Source organism: Physeter macrocephalus, chromosome 20 (assembly GCF_002837175.3).
Source record: "Physeter macrocephalus isolate SW-GA chromosome 20, ASM283717v5, whole genome shotgun sequence".
Lineage (NCBI taxonomy): Eukaryota > Metazoa > Chordata > Mammalia > Artiodactyla > Physeteridae > Physeter > Physeter macrocephalus.
Window position 1 is genome coordinate 22668873 of NC_041233.1, and position 21617 is coordinate 22690489.

The following is a 21617-nucleotide window of genomic DNA, read 5'->3' on the forward strand; positions in this document are numbered from 1 at the left end:
ATGGGATAGCTCTGCCCTCTAGGGGACACTTTGGAAGAGTGGTGAGGATGCTTTTGTCTTGCAGTCTTGTCTTGTCTGAACATACGTTTTATTATACAAAGCTTCTTGTTTCTCTTCCCTTACATTGCAGTTGGGGTGCTATATTGAAATTTTAAAAGTTATGTCTATGGGTATAATGTTATAATCTTTGAATTTCATTTCAGAATAAAGAACATTACAAAATATTTGTTACAGAAGGGGGCATTGGGTCTGATAGGGTAGAAAGCCACTTTTGTGGACAGTATGCTATGGCAATAAAACTTGAAGATGGACTGGAGTCCATATATGACAAACTTTGGATTCCAGACGAAGGTTCTTGGGCTGTCAGCCCTCAGTGCTTTCCTGCCTTTGATTTTGTCCTCATTTGATTAAGGGGTTTTGCCTGCCTTTTTCCATTTGTTCATTTATGCCACGGACTGTGATACTTTCCACTTACATCTCAGAGAGAATAAAATGAGTGAGTGTATTCATTCATGGGAGAATTGTGATGCTTTCAGAGGGAATTCAAGTCTGGAAATTTTTTAGCAATCTTTCTCCACTTTAGCAACCATTCTTTTCAACCATCTTCTCCTCCTTCCTGGTGCTAGGGGTCTGTATCGCTTTGCGAGTTGCCAAATACTCCTAGCTTTAACAACAACCAAAAAGGTACTGTATAAAGCTAAGTCTACTTCATAGACCCATCCAGATGGATGACTCAGAGTTACCCTATGCACTGTGGTAGTGCTGGGTGGGGTGTGAGTGATAAAAGTTGATCTAGGGTCGAGGTTCTCAGCCAGGGGCAGTTTTTGCCCCAACCCCCATCCCGTGGACATTTGGCAATGTGTAGAGACACTTTTGATTGTCATACTGGAGGAGTGCTGGAGGTCAGAGATGCAACTGATTGCCCTACTCTGCAGTGTAGTCCCTCACAACTGAGAATTACCTGGCCCGAAATGTCAGAAGCGCCCAGGTTGAGAAACCCTGGTCTAGGTTCCTTAACATAAGTAACAATATCTGTGCAGCCCTGGCATTCATGTGGATGGGGCAGTAGGTCTTTTCTTAGAGTTTAATGGGTCTGTTACAGTGATACTTGGGTTGTTTTGCCCATGGATCAAGCTCTGCTACTTTGGAATATATATTGGAGAGTGTACAGCATGATATTCTGAAGCACAGTAAAAGTCCTAAGAAATGCTGTCTTTTGCAACATTTCTGCAGCACTCTTGATTTGGAAACGGTAAGCCTGTCTCAGTTTTGTTTTTCAGGTGCAAAAATCACATCTTTCCAGATATTAGAGCTTCATCTTTGACCCTTGAATCTTTTTCAGGGATGCTTTCTTTATGACTCTCAAATGGGATTTAAGCAATAAACTGAAAGATTGACACTAAAAGCTCATTTCTATTATTTGAATCTGATGTCTTATTTGTAGGCTTGTCTATAAGAAAGGGAGGATTCATTGGAACTGGTAGGACATTTCAATTTTTGTTGACAGTTTGAGTGGCCATTGTAGGATGAGCACTGTTTTTGGCCTTGTTCCATTCTTGTAAATAAAGCAAAATATAACAAGTATGATAATTTCTCCAGCTTTTGGTCTAAAGGAAAGGAAAGTTATAAATAGATAAACCCCAAATCTCAGTCTTTGGCTTGGCTTTGCAGTCTGTGTGTCAGGAATTTTTAGTAACATTTACCTCTTAATTAGGCATTGCCCGATCTAGTATTACATGTAGTTTGTACACATTGGTGGCAGAAATGGGAATCATCCTGGGATTAAGACTCTTCCATAGGGAACTGATTTGTAGTGAATCAGTCCATATGTGGAAGCATACAGAATGCAATTACTGAGAGAAAAAGCATGCTATGGGGTAAGGGAAGATAGGAGCCATCGGGGATGATGGAACAGTGCAGGCTGAAAATAGTTTGTTGGGTCTATCAGTTACCTCCTGGTGCACTCCAACAGTGTGATTGCCCAGAGTTAAGGAACACCAACAAGGGTTGGTGAAACACTTCAGGGCTAAGAGCAGTTAGCGCCCTTAAGCCTGATGGAGCAAGAGAGGGAGTAATTTCTGGAACTTGAGAGAGCTTAGCGGAAAGAGAAGGTAACCTGTGGGAAAGCAACCACTTCCAACCAGTGGCCTAGCAGGAAGGGAATCAAGGAGAATAAACACCTCACATGTTTTATTCTCCCATCCTCTGGTCTGCTGGAGCTTTTCATTGGTCAAACCCAACTGGAAACCAGAGGATACAGGAACCTGGGTGATTTAATTTATAGGACAGCCCCATGAAGCACATAACAGAGTTGAGGAAGGTTCGGTAGAGGAGTATGCTGAAGTCAAGGTCAAGTTAGTTTTGAAAGGTACAAGTGAGAAGATAGTGTTGGAGCAGTCTTGAAGAAACGTTATAGAAAAGGAATGTTCTTGCTGATAACAGAAGGATAGATTCAGACACAGAGAGGTGCCACAGCTTCAGAGCTAGTTTGTTCCCATAGTAGCCTTAGAATCTTAATTGCCAGAAGGGCCTTTAGAAATCCTGCAGTGCCACTTCCCTTGCCATGTGGGAATCCCTTCCACAATGCCCGGCCAGGAGTGGGTGCGCTATAGTTTCTCAGGAAGTCCTTTCCATTGTTGGACAGCTTTAAATTTTTATTTGTCCAAATCACTGGATGTGTGAGGATTAGGTTTGGCTGAATATAAGAGAAAAATCTACAGAAATAGAGATTTCTAAAAAGTAGAAATAAATTTTTCTAAAGTAAGAGAAATCCAGAGTCAACAGTTGGTGACTGATAACCGCCATTCCTAGGTCTTTGAGGAGGTTCCACCGCTCAGTCCATCCTCTCCAGGTCAGGATAGCTGCTTTGAGCTTGAGCTGTCAGGTTCGCGTTTCATTCGGCAGGAAGAGGAAATGGGAAGGAAAAGAGCTTGCCTGCATTTATTATACAAAGAGAAGAGTGTATAAAGCACATGTCCTCATTTTAAAGAATAATAATGAAGAAAACAGTTATATATCTACCACCCAGGTTAAGAAATAGAGCGTTCACCACCAACCCCATGTGCCCCACCCTGGTTACATCTCCTTTCCTTTTCTCTACTGATATCGCTCTACTATCCTGATTTTCGGGATAGTTATTCCCTTGCTGTTTAAGAAAAAAATTGTGTTACCACCTAGTTCTGCATCCTGAATTTTAATTTTGTTTGTTTTTCAACTTGATACAAATGGATTTATATGTATTTTTTTAACCTTTAAAAAAATTGAAGTATAGTTAATTTACAATGTTGTGTTTGCTTCTGGTGTACAGCAAAGTGATGTGGTTATATATATAGATATATATGTATCTATCTATATTCTTTTTCAGATTCTTGTCCATTATAGGTTATTACAAGATATTGAATATAGTGCTATATAGTAGGTCCTTGTTGTTTATTTTATATATAGTAGTGTGTATATGTTAATCCCAAACTCCAAATTTATCCCCCCTCCCGCCCCCCACTATCCCCTTTGGTAACTGTTAGTTTGTTTTCTATGTCTGTGAGTCTATTTCTGTTTTGTAGATAAGTTCATTTGTATGATTTTTTAGATTCCACTTATAAGTGATTTCATATGATATTTGTCTTTTCCTTCTTCACTTAATGTGACAATCTCTGGGTCCCTCCATGTTGCTGCAAATGGCATTATTGCATTCTTTTTTATGGCTGAGTAGTAGTCCATTGTATATATGTACCACATCTTCTTTATCCATTCATCTGATGCTGGACAGTTAGGTTGCTTCCATGTCTTGGCTGTTGTAAATAGTGCTGCTGTGAACATGGGGTGCATGTATCTTTTTAAATTAGAATTTTCTAGGGATGTATGCCCAGGAGTGGGATGGCAGGATCATATGGTAACTCTATTTTTAGTTTTTTAAGGAACTTCTATACTCTTCTCCATAGTGGCTGCACCAGTTTACATTACCACCAATAGTGTAGGAGGGTTCCCTTTTCTCTACACTCTCTCCAGCATTTATTATTTGTAGACTTTTTAATAATGGCCATTCTGACTGGTGAGAGGTGATACCTCATTGTAGTTTTGATTTTCATCTCTTTAATAATTAGTGATATTGAGAATCTTTTCATGTGCCTGTTGGCCATCTGTGTGTCTTTTCTGGAGAAATGTCTGTTTAGGTCTTCTGCCATTTTTTGATTGGGTTGGTTCTTTTTCTGATATTAAGCTGCACGAGCTGTTTGTGTATTTTGGAAATTAATCCCTTGTCGGTAGCATTGTTTGCAGATATTTTCTCCCAGTCCATAGGTTGTCTTTTCATTTTGTTTATGGTTTCCTTTGCTGTGCAAAAGCTTTTAAGTTTAATTAGGTCCCATTTGTTTATTTTTGTTTTTATTTCCATTTCTCTAGGAGAGAGGTCCAAAAAAAATAATGCTGCGATTTATGTCAGAAAGTGTTCTGCCTATGTTTTCCTCTAGCAGTTTTATATATCCGGTCTTACATTTAGGTCTTTAATCCTTTTAGAGTTTGTTTTTATATATGGTGTTAACGAATGTTCTAATCTCAATTTTTTACATGTGGCTGTTCAGTTTTCCCAGCATCACATGTTGAAGAGACTATCTTTTCTCCATTGTATATTCTTCCCTCCTTTGTCGTAGATTCACCATAAGTGTGTGGGTTTACTTCTGGTCTTTCTGTCCTGTTCCATTGATCTATATGTCTATTTTTGTGCCGGCACCATACTGTTTTGATTACTGTAGTTTTGTAGTATAGTCTGAAGTCAGGGAGTGTGATTCCTCCAGCTCCATTCTTCTTTCTCAAGATTGTTTTGGATATTCGGGGTCTTTTGTGTTTCCATACAAATTTAAAATTTTTTGTCCTAGTTCTGTGAAAAATATACCATTGGTAATTTGATGGGGATTGCAGTGAACGATTTTTATGTATTTTTGGTGATTTTCCTATATTGCCCAGTATTTGCGAGATTCATCCATGTTGTTGCATGTAGTTTATAGTTTAGTTAATTCATTTTCATTGTTGTATAGCATTTCATTATATGATTACTACAATTTATTTAGCCATTCCACTGATGATGGATATTTGGACTGTTTCCATTATTTCTTCTTGTAGTTCTATTAGATTTTGTTGTACATAACTTGATATTTTATTACTAGGTGCATCCAGATCTAAAATTGTTACATCTTATCTAGTGAGTTGTGATTTTTATCTAATAATGCTTTTTGACTTAATATAACATAACTATATGAGCTTTTTGTCATGAAATAGGCAAACTATAAGTGTTTGATGAATGAATGACTTGCCTGTTGTATAGGCAGAAACTGCAGAGCACTCGTCCTAGCCTGTTCTCCTGGCACACTGTTATTTATGTGTCCTGTTATCCTACGAAGTGAACAAAGCACTTTTAAATTAAAAAAAAAAATGTGGAGTTTTCTTTTTGGAGGGATAACTTGTGTATAGTAAAGGGCACAAATCTTAATTGTACAGGCCAATGAATATTTGTATATGGATACACGTACTCACTGCCCAGATCAAGATGTGAAAAATGTCCAGCATCCCAGCAAGCTCCTCATATCCCTCCCAGTTGATACCCACCAAAGATTGTCATTCTTCTCACTGTAGATAGTTTTGCTTATTTTTCAGTTTTATATAAACGGAAGTATACAATATATTTTCTTTTGTGAATGTCTTTTGTTCTGAATGTTGATTGTATCTGTGAGTTTCAGCCATGGTCTGATGTAGCAATATTTTTAAGAATTATTGTAGTTTTATGGTGTATAAAATATCAAAATTTATTCATTCTGTGGTTGATGAACATTTATGTTTATAGTTTTTGGCTGTTATGAATGACATTGCTACATTCTTGAACATGTCTTTTAGTAAATGTAAATACAATTGTTGGGTCATGAGGTATACTGCCAAACAGGTTTCTAAAGTGGTTGTACCAGTTTATACTCCTGTAGGGTTTTCTTAGTATATAACTTTTGGATTTAGCTTTGGGCAACAAGTCTTAACTTTTTGTTACCTGTACAGTGGAGAGAGCTTTAAGAACTCTTTCCTGAAGTAGTGTAGGTACTTCTAAAATGTGAAATGCCCTTTTCTTTGCGTTCTCGTTTACCTAGTCTATAACTATTAATAAACATTTGATGAAAAAAAAACACCTTGGTTCTTTTTGAGTATTAAAAGGGCTCTGTTAAGAGCAGAGTTTAGATTTGTAAAACACCATTTGTAGCAGTTAATTCCAAGGCTGAAATCATAATCCTTTGGAACCTAAGTAGTTGTGGTATATTTACGCCTTGTGCTCAGTAGTGGGAAGACCTTCTTTTTGGAGACTTTTCCTGAGAGGCATTTGAGTTCACTCCTTTGCATTGCATTTTGGTATATGAGTCTAAAAAGGAATACGTTAATCCTGCCTTGAGTTCCAGTCTTAATGGTGCTGAGTCTTTGAGACAGTTGAGGGAAATTGATAATTGTTTCAAATTCTAATGGGGAGGAATTGAGGACAAATATGAGAATGCCATGGTGTACCGGCTCCTTGTTGAGCTGTATTGCAGCCAGGGTGGAAGAAAGCCTAGGATTAGAATATTACCCAGACCTTTTTGATAAGCTTAAGGTTTCATGCTTTCGCATGAGTCATGATTGCAGCAATCAACAACAGTCTATCTGGATGACTGAAATCAGGTTTATGATCTGTAAACATAAGTAGGTAACTGGTTTAATCCTGTTTTGTTAGTAGGTAAGGGGACACTTGCAACCTTCTGATTGAATTAGATTGTGGAAGGCTGAGTTGATTTAACATCTGTCTTACAAAATTGAGGAGCAGCTCACTATTTACCTGCATTTATTACCATCATCTGTAGGAAAATACAGCATAGGCATGGAAATCAAACTACTTAGAGACTCTTGCAGCTCTACCTTTGTGGCTTTGCCTGGAACATTGCAAAGGTCACTTTTCCTTGCTGCTAATTGAAAAGGAAAGGAGGGCTTCCCTGGTGGCGCAGTGGTTGAGAGTCCGCCTGCCGATGCTGGGGACACGGGTTCGTGCCCCGGTCCGGGAAGATTCCGCATGCCGCGGAACGGCTGGGCCCGTGAGCCATGGCTGTTGAGCCTGTGCGTCCGGAGCCTTTGCTCCACAATGGGAGAGGCCACAGCAGTGAGAGGCCCGCGTACCGCAAAAAAAAAAAAAAAAAAGAAAAGGAAAATGTTTATCAGAGAATTCAGATTCATCAAATAATTTGTGAAGTGTTTATTATCTGCAGTCATTTGCTTATTAACTTGCTGCATTTAATATTCACAACAACCCTGTGAATTGCTTTTTTCTTGAGAATTTTTTGTTGAATTGTAACAATGGCATCTAGTTTTGTTTGCAGATGAGCAAAATCCAGTTGCATAGAGGTTCAATAAGTGCCAAAGGTCACACAGCTTCTAAGTGAGAGCTAAAATTAGAGTAGAAGCCTCTGAACACTATCCAGACTACCTAGGACACCACAGTGGCCTGTAAAACACTATTAACACAACTCTCAAAGAGTTCACAGGAGTCGTGATGAGGTGTCAGCTCAAGACAGTACTCAGAGGTGTCTGTCCTTTTCAGATGGCTGGAGTATGTGTTCATGAAAAAACACAAAAAGTGTTTTTAAAAAAAGTTTTGTCATTTTAGCAGTTAGTAATTTTGTTTATAGACTCTTAAAAACTATACCTCTGGACAATAATGACCCTTTTTGTCTAGTTTATCCATAATTACTCTACAAATTTCTACATTATTTTTAAGATACTTAGGGTTGCTTTCATTTGGAGTCCAAAGCTTTAATCTGTTACTGGAATTGCAAAGTTTCTGCTATCTTTGACCATATGGAAACTTTTTTTCAGAAAGACTTTTTTTTAAAGTCTTTGAATCCAAACAATCTCAGGTGGTTTGGTTTTAGCTAAGAGAACATTTGGTGAACATAAATGGAATTGCTGAGTCATAATGCTTTTTTTCCTGTAAAGTATACAATCCAGTGGTTTTTAGTGTATTGACAGAGTTTGTACAGCTGTCACCACAATTTTAGAACAATTTCAGAAGAAACCCCTTACTCATTAGTAGTCACTTCCTCCCCATCTCCTAGTCCTAGGCAACCACCAAACTACTTTTTGTCTATAGATTTCCTTATTCAGAACATTTACTATAAATGAATCATATAAATACTATGTGGTGTTTTATAATTGACTTTTTTCACTTAGCGTGATGTTGTCAAGGTTCATCCATGTTGTAGCATGGATCAGAACTTCATTCCTTTTTATTATACTCATGAGGCTTTTCCTGAAGAATTGTAAATAATGTGTTTCTATTTTGTTCTCAAAAATGTTGTTTGCTTTATATATAATAGGATAGTTTGTCATATTAAGGCTACTTCTATGATTCATTTTAGGGAAGACATTATTAATCTGAGGAATATGGATCCCATATATGACTGGCCTTCTGGATGTCCTGAACCCTTTGTACTTATTTGCAAGATTTTATATTCCCAAGCATTTTTTGTTGGGGGAGTTCTAGCTTTTGCTAAAAGATAATTTCCCAAAAAAGGTAAAATCATGACACTCATACAGTTAGGAAATGAATACACACTGTATTTTACTTACAGTGTTCAAAGGAGAGGTCCAAAGAACAGACACATTTATAGATCAGGAATATTAAAATGAGTAGGCAAATGGAGGCAAACCTAGTTTCTTCCATAGTGGAGAGGGAGGTCATTTGAACCTTTACTGGACCTGGCAGACTTTATATGTTTATAGATTAAGATCAGTTTGCATTGCTATCAGTTATCTACAACTTCCAGACTTGTAAAATAACTGCCATATAATCAGAATCAGAGGGATGTCCTAGACAATGTATGATTTTCCACTGGAAACACACATTTTCTCCTGCACTTTCAACAGATTATCCAAAAAGTCTGAAAGTCTTCCAAGTGTTAATTTTAAATTCAGAGTTTTACTTCAGTTTTAAAAAGCATCTCCTTTGTGACTAGATTTAGAAAAATGTTTGTATCCGTTGAGTATCAGTCAGAGACCTAGGGATAGGTCTCTGGTTTATTCTTTTGAACAGGATTATTTGTTAGAAATCTCCAGAGAAGTAGCCTTTGCAACTTAACTTAGGTTACACTTTTGGGCATATATTCAGTATTTCTCATCTCTAATATCAGCATGACTATTGAAGGGAGGGCATTTCTGTAACTAGTTTAGAATAGTCTAGCTTTTCTAGAAAAAAAAGTCTAGCTATCTTAACTCTGACAAAGGTAGATAGATAATCCTATTAGTAAAAGAAGTACAGGAAGGGAGAAGCCTAGACAACTTCTTCCCCAGTTGTGGTATGCTCAGGGAAGTCAAGACTTCTCCTTTGTGTGTGAAGAACGTAGGATTATTTCCACTAGACCTTGCTTATTCTCCAAGGGGTTCTCATTTCCAGTCTTCGGAGGATAATGAACTTCTTTTTTACTTTGAAAGGTAACTTCTGTGCGCGTGTACAGTAAGTCATTTAGCTACTGACTTTAAGAGACTCTGGGAGTTCATAGCAAATTTGGCAACATGACATGTTCAGGTTTGCAGAGTACTTTTCCCCCCACATCTTCCCTACTTCCCTCAGGCTGAGAATGTATTTACCAAGAAAACCCATGATTGCCCTTACCTCTACATCCCTCAGCCTGTTCCTCTGCTTGTTCAACTTAGTTTTATGCATTTCAGTCTTGTCTGCTAGGTTAAGCTCCCTGTAGTGCCTTTCTTGATAGACATCAGAAGAGAGGTGCTCAGAGTTGTTAGTTGACAGAATCAGCATCTGTCTTCACTTGACGCCTGGTCCTGACCATAAGTAAATGAATAAAAAGTTTTCAGCAACCATTTGACAGTCTTCGGGGCCCACTTTTATGAACCCAGGAGCTTGGATTTTCTGTGAGTGCACTCCTGATGACTTGAGAACATTGCATGGCTGTCTCTCCTTTCTGAGGCCAAGATTTTATCTCAGTGACGGGGTGCTTTGCCCAAATACTCCAGTGTTAAGTGTAAAGCAATTAGACTTTGTAAGTGCTTGTGAACTAGTACTGAGCATGTATATTTGCCTCTTGAGGCATGGCTGGAAGGGAAATGTGGACAGTTAAGCTTTTTTGAGATGCGCTTCTCAGATACTGGATCTTTTGACTTACATAGTAGAATTTTGGGGGAAGTATATGGTTTGCTCTTTACCTCCTAAGAAATGATGACTCGGTCCCTTTAAACATTTCTATATCACACAGTCACCGTTGATTGGTTGGGATGGCTGTTTGGTTTATTGCTCAATTCTTACTTCTTTAATGACCCAAGGGAGTTTTCCCTTTGAGCTTGTGATCTGTTTTTGCTGATAAACGTTAATGCCTTTTGAGGCTCTAAAGACAATAGTGTTTTTCTTACCTGTTTACTTTGCACTTTGAAGTTCTGCAGAATGTAATATGAAAGAGAATCAGATTCAGTTAATTTTTTTTTTCCATTTTTAGAGCAGAAGTAGAGTAAGAATAAATACTTAACTCTTAGGCTTTCTTCTGTATTTTAACTTCACTCCTTTATCTGAGTCTCAGTCATTAGAGTACCATTTGATTTGAAGACATTCAGGCAGTGGATGAACTGGGTAAAACAGGTTTTTCTTTTCCTCAACAGCCCATTCCTGCTTTAAAGCTCAGATTTCTGGCTCTTCTGGAAAAACTATTGAGTGTTGAATTGTGCACTTGTATTAGAGGTGAAGAAAGTGGAAGAAGAGGAAAACAAAATCCTTTTTTCTCTGCAGCATTGCAGAATGGAAGATTTTGATTTTCATTAGTATCTGACCAAAGAATAAATACTAGCCATGAGTAATGTGTTGATCTGTGGATTGATGTGGCTGGGCTCCAACTTTAACACTTACAGTAAAACTTGGTGGATGTCTTTTTATCCCCATCTAGTAATATGTTAACTCAATTATTGGGTAATTCTTTTATCAAAGAAGGGGATGGGGAGAGTAGGGGCCATGTTGTAGTGTAGAGAAAGGGTTCTTAACCAAGCAAAGATGTCTGTCACAATCACCTGCGGGAAGTTTTCCAAAATATGTATTTCTGGGCTCCACTCTGTACTTACTAAACCTCTGGGGTGGGGTGTTCTGAAGAAAGCTCCTTGGATGATTTTGATGCATTCTACTGGTTAGCCCCCATTAAATCATGGTGAAAGGATTGTTATTATTAAGGAAAGAAGCACCATCCAGTGTGGGTCTGGAAATGTCTTCTTTCAGTGATAGTCATTTTTAGAATGTTTCTTCTAAGGACATTTAATGGGGGAAAAATATCACTGCCTAATTGGCAGTTGGTTAAGTACAGTAATAGTTCTCAAAGAAGTTTTTTTGGGGTGAATGGGGGTGTGGATAGTGCCATTATGGGAAGTCTGCTTACAGAATCTTGTTCTCTTGAAGTGATTTAAGGACTGAAAGAGTTTAGTATCATTGGGGAGAGACATGGGCTAGTACTGATAGGAAAGTAACTTGTGATTGAAGAATTCTGAGTTTCCTGGACTGAGTCACTCCATCACGTCATGATCCTGGCCTCACAAAAATGTTACGAGAATAAATCCTAAGTATAAAAAGCACTGAGATTGTGTTGAGTGGAAAATAACCTTAGTGTTAACTCCCTTCACCGCATTACAGAACCACATTCTAAATTTAAGGAAGCCAGGAGTGAAACCACTCTAAGACACTGGTTTTAAACCTGAAGGTCATGATCCATTTAGAGGGATGCAGAATCAATTTAGTGGGCCAAGCCTTTGAAAAATGAAGGAGGAAATAGAAAAGAAATCTAAGTGTATCACAAGTAATAAGGTGTTAAGTATTATTTTGGAAATTTTTGTTTTGGTTTTATATCTTTCTGTTGCTGTGTGTGCTAGTTTGTTTTGTAAAATACATTTCTGTGGGACTGTATTGGAAAAGTTTGAAACTCGTTGGTCTAAAAAGTGACATGCCCTGGGACTTCCCTGGTGGCGCAGTGGTTAAGAATCCACCTGCCAATGCAGGGGACACGGGTTGGAGCCCTCATCCGGGAAGATCCCACATGCCACGGAGCAACTAAGTCCATGGGCCACAACTACGGAGTCTGTGCTGTAGAGCCTGTGAGCCACAACTACTGAGCCCGTGTGCCACAACTACTGAAGCCCGTTTGCCTAGAGCCCGTGCTCCGCAACAAGAGAAGCCACCACAGTGAGAAGCCTGTGCACCGCAACAAAGAGTAGCCCCGACTTGCCACAACTAGAGAAAGCCCACACGCAGCAATGAAGACCCAACGCAGCCAAAAAAAACCAAACCATATGCTTTAAAAAAAAAAAAAAAGTGGCAGGCCCCAAATTTACCAAATTTGTAGACTGCTACTATCATGTTCACGGAAGTGTCTTGCTCGCTTGAAGTGATTTGGGGGGTGAGAGGGTTCAGTATGAGAATAGTAGGCTACCAAGCTCCCATACACTCTAGCAGCTGCCTTTTATCTAATAATGATTAGGGTTATTGAGTACTATTTTGTTTTTTTTTTTTTTTTGCGGTACGCGGGCCTCTCACTGTTGTGGCCTCTCCCGTTGCGGAGCACAGGCTCCGGACGCGCAGGCTCAGCGGCCATGGCTCACGGGCCCAGCCGCTCCGCGGCATGTGGGATCTTCCCGGACCTGGGCACGAACCCGTGTCCCCTGCATCGGCAGGCGGATTCTCAACCACTGCGCCACCAGGGAAGCCCCCTTGAGTACTATTTTGATGTCTTTTAGGTATCTGCTAAAACCTAAATCATTAGATTGAAGTGGGATGAATAAAAGAAAGTCTGGTTAGTTTATTCATCCTTATTTGACAATAGCTTCTTCAAAGTAGTTAATATTTTAAATCTTCACACTAAAGTTGATCTTTTTTCCTTTAATATTATACTTTTAAAAGATTTATGGTATTCTTTACTATCATTTTATATAGATTGATTGGGCAAAGTATTTTGTTTTTTCCTCTAGGGGAATACATTTCCAATTTTATAACGAAGTGTGAAGGAAAGAATGCTTTTTTTGTGGAAGTTTTACCAAAACTACTTTTGTATTAAGCAAAGATTAGAGATAAACAGCCACAAACACCCACACATACCCACAGACACACAAGTACACAGACATTTTATTTTGTGAATATTCTGTGTCCCTTCTAGATAAAGAAATGAAGGCACAGATGGGTGAAATAATTTGCCTGGTGTTGCACAATAAGCTAGTGGCCTTCATAGATGATCATTTATGGTTCTTGTATTTCCAGAGACACAATGTAGAGATTAAGTTGAAATAGAAGCCTAAGTATTGTAATTATAAATAAGTATGCAAGTGTATATAGACAAAATATATTTCTATAAGAAGAAAGATGTGGTGGGAAATAGTAATTATAATTATATTAAGTTCTCATGCCATCTCTGTCTAGATGTTTTTTCTGTAGTCATGACCTAGCAATACAATTTTGGTTTGTTGTATGTTATCATATATCCAAGGTATATTCTGCCAGGAACATAAATTGTGGAAAGAAAATCCTTGGGATAGCACTGGATTGTAATGTGTTTAGTGATCCTCTGCCTGTGACACTGAGAATGAAGAATTGAAAGAGTACTATATACTGGCAGGAGGCATGGGTTCCTAGTCTCCACTCTGACACAAGCCCGTCTGCATGAGCTGAGGTACACTGTACTGCTTCAGGGCCTCTGTAAAATGAAAATGTGGGCTTGATCTCTGAAGTTCTCTTCAACATTTAGATTGTATACTTCCCCAGGGCTGGAATATTGCATCAGAACCCAGCCTGGGGTTGGTGCTGGTTGCAAGGCCCCAAGGAACTGCCTCATCCTTTTTTCCAAGGAGATAGCACATGTTACCCCACAGAGCCCTATTGTGCAGCGAGTTGTCAGTGTTGTGAAGTGCTTCTTCGTTGGGACTGAGCCTAGGTTGTTTGTAGTAACCTAGAAGGACTTTGGAATGAGGCCAGGAGATATAATTTCTGTGACCAACTGGTTGCCCATTCAAAAAGCTTGCTAGGACCCATCCAAGTACAGTATCATTCTGTCACTGGAGTAAGAGAATATAGAAATATATCTCCTTGAGAGGTGTTTCTCTATATCTCCTCTTAAGGAGATATATTCAAGGACTCCCATTATCTTCTCATAGCAATTACAAAGAAAATATACTTTTGCTGAATATAATTTTGTAAATGTTAGCAAGGAATGCCTTCATATCTTTTTTTTAAACCCCACATTTGTTTATTTATTTATTTTTGGCTGTGTTGGGTCTTCGTTTCTGTGCGAGGGCTTTCTCTAGTTGTGGCAAGCGGGGGCCACTCTTCATCGCGGTGCGCGGGCCTCTCACTATCGCGTCCTCTCTTGTTGCGGAGCACAGGCTCCAGACGCACAGGCTCAGTAATTGTGGCTCACGGGCCTAGTTGCTCCGCGGCATGTGGGATCTTACCAGACCAGGGCTCGAACCCGTGTCCGCTGCATTAGCAGGCAGATTCTCAACCACTGCGCCACCAGGGAAGCCCGCCTTCATATCTTAATAGGCTTTTTAAAAATGGAAGTAGTTTGCATGTGCTGATTCTTTGCTCTTTCCCTAATACTAGTTATGTTACTTTTTTGTTTAGTCAGTGCTGTGATAATGTCTACAGTCATTTTTGCAATTGGTAACCTCTATTTTCTGGGTGAACTAGGAACTAGAGTCACCAGAGGAAAAGCTGATCTGTATGATTGTTCTTCTGTCATCTCATTCATACACACCATTCAACCATTTGGTTTGATCACAGCTTTAACACTAGAAGATTCTCTATAATAGTTGAAATTATGACATACCTTCAATGGTGGTAGACTCCTCTGGTCTTTCTCTGGTCTCGACCAGCACTGCCACTGTTGTGTATGATTGAGATTGTTGATAGCAACAGTGGGCTCTAGGGAATGGCCACCAAGAACTATGAGGGGGTTGCAGATAAACTGTGTTTCCATGGATAGCCCTCTGGGAACCCAGTACTTGTCTAATGCTAATTACCTTATACCGCAGCCTAATTGCTAAGTGTATAAATATTTTCAACAAACATTAGTTGAGCACCCATCCTCCTTCTGAGCTTTCATGCTGCTCCTCGAACATTGCATGTAGATATCCAACAGGAACATAAACCTACAGCATTATCTTGTTCTCAGAATCTCCTCTACCATCTTCAGCTTCCCTTCGTCTTCTAGTCTGCCATGGTTAACGTTGTCACCACTTACCCAGTCTCTCAAACTTGAAAATCTGGAATTATCTGTATTTTTCCCCCTCCATACTTTCTATATTTAATAAGTTATCAAACACTGTTCTAAAAATGTTTTTCAAATCCATACCATGTTTTGGCCCAGATACCATACTGCTTAAGGTGAAACCCAGTTTATTTCTCCCATGGACTATTTCAACAGTCCTCTTAACTAAAATTTTTGTCTCTGATTTCTGTCCTCCTTCTATTCCTTTCCCATGAAGTTATCTTAAAAAAAAAAAATTGCTCTCTTGATTAATACCCATACCTTTTGTTTTGTTTTTGTTGTTCTGCTATTTGCTTTTTTCTTTTTTTTTTTTTAACTCAACATCGTGTTCTGGAAATTTTTCCATGTGGTTCATTTAAATCTGTCTTTTAAAAAATATAAATTTATTTATTTATGTATGTATTTTTTATTTTTGGCTGCGTTGGGTCTTTGTTGTTGTGCGCAGGCTTTCTCTAGTTGGGGTGAACGGGGGCTACTCTTTGTTGTGGTGCGCGGGCTTCTCACCACGGTGGCTTCTCTTGTTGCGGAGCACGGGCTCTAGGTGCGCGGGCTTCAGTAGTTATGGCTCACGGGCTCTAGAGCGCAGGCTGAGTAGTTGTGGCGCACAGGCTTAGTTGCTCTGCGGCATGTGGGATCTTCCCAGACCAGGGCTCGAACCCGTGTCCCCTGCACTGGCAGGAGGATTCTTAACCACTGCGCCACCAGGGAAGTCCATAAGTCTGTCTTCTTTTTAATGCTGCATAGTATGGGGACATAAAATATATATTATAGTTTATTTAACCATTTATCAATGGACAGTTATGTTATTTATATTTTTTCTTTTGCTGTTACAAAGAATACTGAAGTGAAAGTCCTTGAACATGTACATAGGTGCAGTTATATAGATACCAAAAAGAATTTCTGGGTAAAAATGAATATACATTTAAAATGTTAATAGATACTGACAAATCACTTTACAAAACGTACCTATCAATTTATACTTCCAATCTCTGTGCTTTTTTTTTCCAAGACTATTTAATATCTGGACCTAGTGTATTTCTCTCAGCCTCAGTTCTCTTGTAACTTGATGTGTTCACTCATTTACTTGGTCACTGTCAAGCCACTCTCCAAGCTTTTGTTCAGTACAAATTGTTTGCCAGGCACCATGCTATATGTTGAGGATTTAGTGCTGGGGAAGACAGATATGGTCTCTGCCCTTATCTAGCCTGTGCTCTTACTACACATACCTTTTTGCCATTCTCAGACTCTTTTTATGCATTTGCAGCTATTACTCTGTCTTCCTGGTATGACTTTTTTTTTCTTTTAACTTTTCTGCCTAGAGGATTTTTTTTGATCATTGTTAGATTTTATCCTCTGTCATATCTTCCTTATCTCCCCTCTGGTAGAGTTAGATAGGCCTTCCTTAGTGGTCTCTCTTAGCACTTCATTTACATCCTTTTTATAGTGTTTACCCTGAAGAGTTCCAATTACTTGTTTATATATGTGTGTGCCCATGTGTGTCTGCATGTGTATGTATGGACCTCTCTCATTAGATTGTAAGCTCAGTAAGGGCAAGAACTTAGGATATATACCTTAATGTTCCCCCAGCTTAATGCCTTAAACACTGGAGAAACTTCATGAATGTTGAATAAGTGAGTGAATGGCAAACTGAAGTTGAACTTATTTTGTACAGGGCCCTCGGTGGCTTGTGAATACGACTGGGATCCGGTCAGTCTCCAGGGACCTAACCATGTTGTAAAGGAGATGAGAAACAGATGAGTAGACTGCAAGGCACATTGTGATAAGCTCTGTGTAGAGGCACAAATGAATGCTTGACGAGAATTTAATGGGGGAGATTAATTCTCATGAGTTGGGTATTCTTGTAACTTTTCAGGAGAGGATTTTTTCTTGCTTGTGCTACGTATTGTGAGGGATACACATAATGATAAGATATGGTTCCTGGCTTTAAGAGTTTTCGTCAAATAGGGCCTTAGAGCAGAGATTGGCAGGCTATGGCCTATGGGCCACATCTGGCCTGCTGCCTGTTTTTGTATAGCCCATGAGCTAAAATGATATTTTAACTTGAAATTGTTTTTATAAAAAGAATATTTTGTGATATGTGAAATTAAATGAAATTCACATTTTAGCATCTGTAATTAAATTTTGTTGGAACACCACCACGTTCATTTCTTTACCCACTATTTTGTGACTGCGTTTGTGCTACAGCAGCAGAGTTGAGTAGTTGTGACAGAGACTTTTGGCCTGCAGTGCCTAAAATACTTACTCTCTGGTCTTTTACGGAAACAGTCTGCTGCCTTTTGTGTTAGAGGGTGGGAAAGGTACAAGTAGAGAAGAAGAGAAAGACATTCATATTGAGAAGATTAGTTGAGTGGGACAGTGAATACTGCAGTCATGTAGAAACTTTAGAGCTGAAATGATGATCTAGCTTAACCTTTTATTTATTTATTTACTTTTGGCTGCGTTGGGTCTTCGTTGCTGCACGCGGGCTTTCTCTAGTTGTGGCAAGCTGGGGCTGCTGTTCGTTGCGGTGCGTGGGCTTCTCATTGCGGTGGCTTCTCTTGTTGACGAGCATGGGCTCTAGGTGCACAGGCTTCAGTAGTTGTGGCTCATGGGCTCAGTAGTTGTGGCTCCTGGGCTCTAGAGTGCAGGCTAAGTAATTATGGTGCATGGGCTCAGTAGTTGTGGCTCGCGGGCTCTAGAATGCAGGCTCAGTAGTTGTGGCTCACGGGCTTAGTTGCTCTGTGGCATGTGGGATCTTCCCGGACCAGGGCTTGAACCTGTGTCCCCTGCATTGGCAGGTGGATTCTTAACCACTGCACCACCAGGGAAGTCCAATTAACCTTTTATTTTACAGATAGAAGATCAAAAACTGTGTCAAAGTCCACTTGTCTCTTAAGGGGCAGTGTGCACTGGAGTTCCTAGAGCAGAAGCGGGATGATAAGATTATTGCTAGGGTAGGGCCAGATCATGAGTGGCCTTGCTCTTGAAAAATGAGTTGAAGAGCAAACTAAGAATAGACTTCCTTTCTCTCTTTGAATGTAATATTTCTTTTTTCTTTTGTATTTCTAGAAGGCCTTTGAGCCCTACTTCGAGATTTTGGAAGTGTATTCCACAAAGGCCAAGAATTATGTAAACGGGCATTGCACCAAGTATGAGCCCTGGCAGCTAATTGCATGGAGTGTCGTGTGGACTCTGCTGATAGTCTGGGTATACGAGTTTGTCTTCCAGCCAGAGAGTAAGTATACTGTCCCCCCTGTAAAGATACAGTGGAGTTACAGTAGTTTTGGAACTGATGGCTAATGGACTGTACTAATTTCTTGCCTGGTTGGTTTGGTTCTGATTTTTAAAATCTGTTTAAATAGAAAGGACATTGCCTTCTGACTGGTAAAGTTTTAATAGGACTTATGCAACTATAACTGTTACGTTGATTTTTCTGGATTTGCAGTTTACATTAAACCCCCTGAGAGATTAGTCCTGGTAAGGATCCACAGAGTATGGCTTAAACTCTTCACTTTCAGCTTCTTGCCTAGAACATAATTGTGTCACCTGGAGTTCCCCAAGCATGAGTTTATTGCTTTCATTTTAGGCCATTGTTTCAATAAAGATTATGTGACATTGGAACAGCACTCATGCAGTGACCACTGGAATGTCTGCTATGTGTCAGGCACTGCCAGGCTCTAGGGATACCTATACAAGTAATACAGGGTCCGTGTCCTCTTGGAGTTGAACCTCTGCTGTCAGGGGACAGTATACTTTGAGCTTCCTGGGTGGTGACTCCGGGAGCCAGACTGACATGGGAAGAGGAGGCCGCTTCTCAGGGAGTGTGGAAGATGAGAAGTCTATTGGTGATCAGTTTGAACATCCTGCATCCTTCCTCAGATCCTGCCCACACTCCCTGCACCCCTCCCAACCTCCCACCGCCTGGTTGTGTGGTACCTCCTTACAAATTCTTTTCCCCTGCAGGCTGTGTTTTGTAAGTAAATGGTAGGAGAGGTGGTGGGTGCTCTGTACACTCCCCTGCACCCCTTCCTCATCCTTAGTAGGGCCATTTCTCATTTGTTTAAAATTTCCGTAACTATTTGCTTCCCTGATAACATCTGTTTGAAGGGGCTCTTTAACTGAATACTGTTTCTGCTTTTCTTCCTCTTCTCCCAGAAAAGTCAACTTAGAGGCCAGATTCTGTTTCCTCTCTTTACCATGCAGACAGCCATCCAGCTGTTCTAGTAACATTGCCGAGTCAACATTGCACTTAATTAAAATGGAAATGAGACGTGACTGCCCTGTCTGAATTTTAGCTCACTCCAGCTTTAAAAACCCTGTCCTCAATTTCTGCTCCTAGTCCGTGCAAGATTTTCTTATAAACTCTGACAAATTAGACAGACTAACCCTTGTGCTTCATGTGCTCCATGGTTTGGAAACGGATGCAGCCCCCGTCCCTTCTGCTCAGGCTTATTCCTTTCCTGGGAAGCATTTGATTCAGTGCTGCCCACCATCCTGTCCGATTCCAGAGGCCTCTAAGGAGTAGCAGTAAATGTACTTCTGTTTTTTTTTTTTATTGTGATAGAATATACATAACATAAAATTGATCATTTTACCCATTTTTGAGTGGACAGTTCAGTGACATTAAGTACATTCACACTGTTGTGCAGCCATTACTACCATCCTTCTCTAGAACTCTCTCATCATTGTAAGCTCTGTACCCATTAAACGCGAACTTCCGACTACTCCCTCTCCCCAGCTCCTGGCAGCCACCATTCTGTGTACCTTTCCTTTTAAGATGGTGCATTTGTAAATCCAAACTAAGGCCAGGGATCTTGAGGCTTATATTTCTTTGCTGTGATTAGTATTAGCTTTAGGTATTTACTTCTGTTTTCCATTGTGCAGCCCTCGGTGCCCGTGAGCATTTTGCTTAACCAGTAGTTGAAGCAAGCCATCTGAGGTCTCAGGTACTTTAGCGTTCAAAAAAGAATGTGCTGGCTTCTGAGTACACCATGAGAAAATTAATAGGAGCAGTGTGGTATGTGTAATGGTATGTGGCATCTACATCTTTGTGAACTCCAAGCCATTATGGTTGTTTTATTTTTAATAACATTTTTTCTTATTATAAAAGCAGTACATGTTCATTGTATAAAATTAGGCAATATAGCTAAACCATAAGAAAAAAAATTCAAATCTTATTACCTAGAGATAACCACCATTTATGTATCTGTGTCTCTTTCTATATCTGAATCTGGTTGAATCATATAAAATGTAGTTTTTGTCGGTAAAAAATTGTTGAATATTGGCAATTTCATATTGCTTTAATACATATACACACACAACACATTTTTTATTTTGTAACTTCCAACTTGAATTTTAGACACAGATAGAAATGTCTTCCCGCCAGAGATCGGAGGTAATTTTGATAGAACTGCCGATTTCTTCAGCACCTTGCTCATGTAGAAGTATTCCACGTATTACTGAACATCCAGTCACTTTTAGTATATTGCCTTAGAGGAGTCTAAAGTCCGCCTAGTGATAAATTTTGCTGATCTTCAAATTCCGGGTACCCTTCTGAGGGGGGAGGGTAATTGCGGAACACAGGATGGACATGGGTAGATAAGAACTGGAGGGTAGATAAGAACTGGAGGGTAGATAAGAACTGGAGGTAGATAAGAACTGGAGGCGGCAGGAGGGTGGGGCGGGGCAGGGCTGGAGTCCTCTAAGGTGTGATCTCTCCTTTAATCCTGCTCCATCCTTACTAACTCATGTTGACTTAAACTGTGGGACTATCTGCAGTTCCTCAACAGAAATCTGAGTTCTGTGGTAGGAGGAGGTTTCTAGCCATGGCACCTTGGGCAACACCCTTAAGCCTGTTGGCCTGTTTCCTCACAGTAAAATGAGCATGATAATGCTGCTTTACCCAGTCTCAGAGTGATGGGAGGATCGAGTGGCATAAGTGGTGTGAAAGGAATTTGTAAACTGTAAAGAGCCATGCGTTGTCGTTCTTACACTGGCATTTCTTATTGTATTACCTTAAAACATTCTCGTTACTTTTTTTTCCTGTACCTCTGGGAAATTTTACTTTTGAGAGTATCTTTTTAGGTCTTGACCACATAATCTTTTCATTCTCAATTTCTCCGTCTCTGGTCTGTATTCTCTTCTTTTTACCTTGTACCATATTATCTCACAAATTTCACAAAATTAGTTTATTCTTTTCTTCTCCACCTAGTCACATTAATGTACTTTTGGACACCTGACTCAGCTTGCTGATTTTTAGACCTCTTTCTACCTCATTAATTAATTATTTCATCTATTAAATAAGGAAGTGGTTCTGAATCTTTA

The 21617-nt window shown here is 39.6% G+C and overlaps 1 protein-coding gene across 1 annotated transcript in view; it reads left to right on the top strand.

The window, feature by feature from the left end:
- The first annotated feature begins 16153 nt into the window (after positions 1-16153).
- The window catches only part of SGPL1 (sphingosine-1-phosphate lyase 1), a 31010-nt gene continuing 25546 nt past the window's right edge, over positions 16154-21617 (top strand). Inside the window, exons 1-3 of the mRNA XM_028480882.2 lie at positions 16154-16163; positions 16966-17000; positions 18363-18528. Coding sequence (XP_028336683.2) covers positions 16154-16163; positions 16966-17000; positions 18363-18528 — 211 coding nt within the window. The remainder of the gene's footprint in view (positions 16164-16965; positions 17001-18362; positions 18529-21617) is intronic.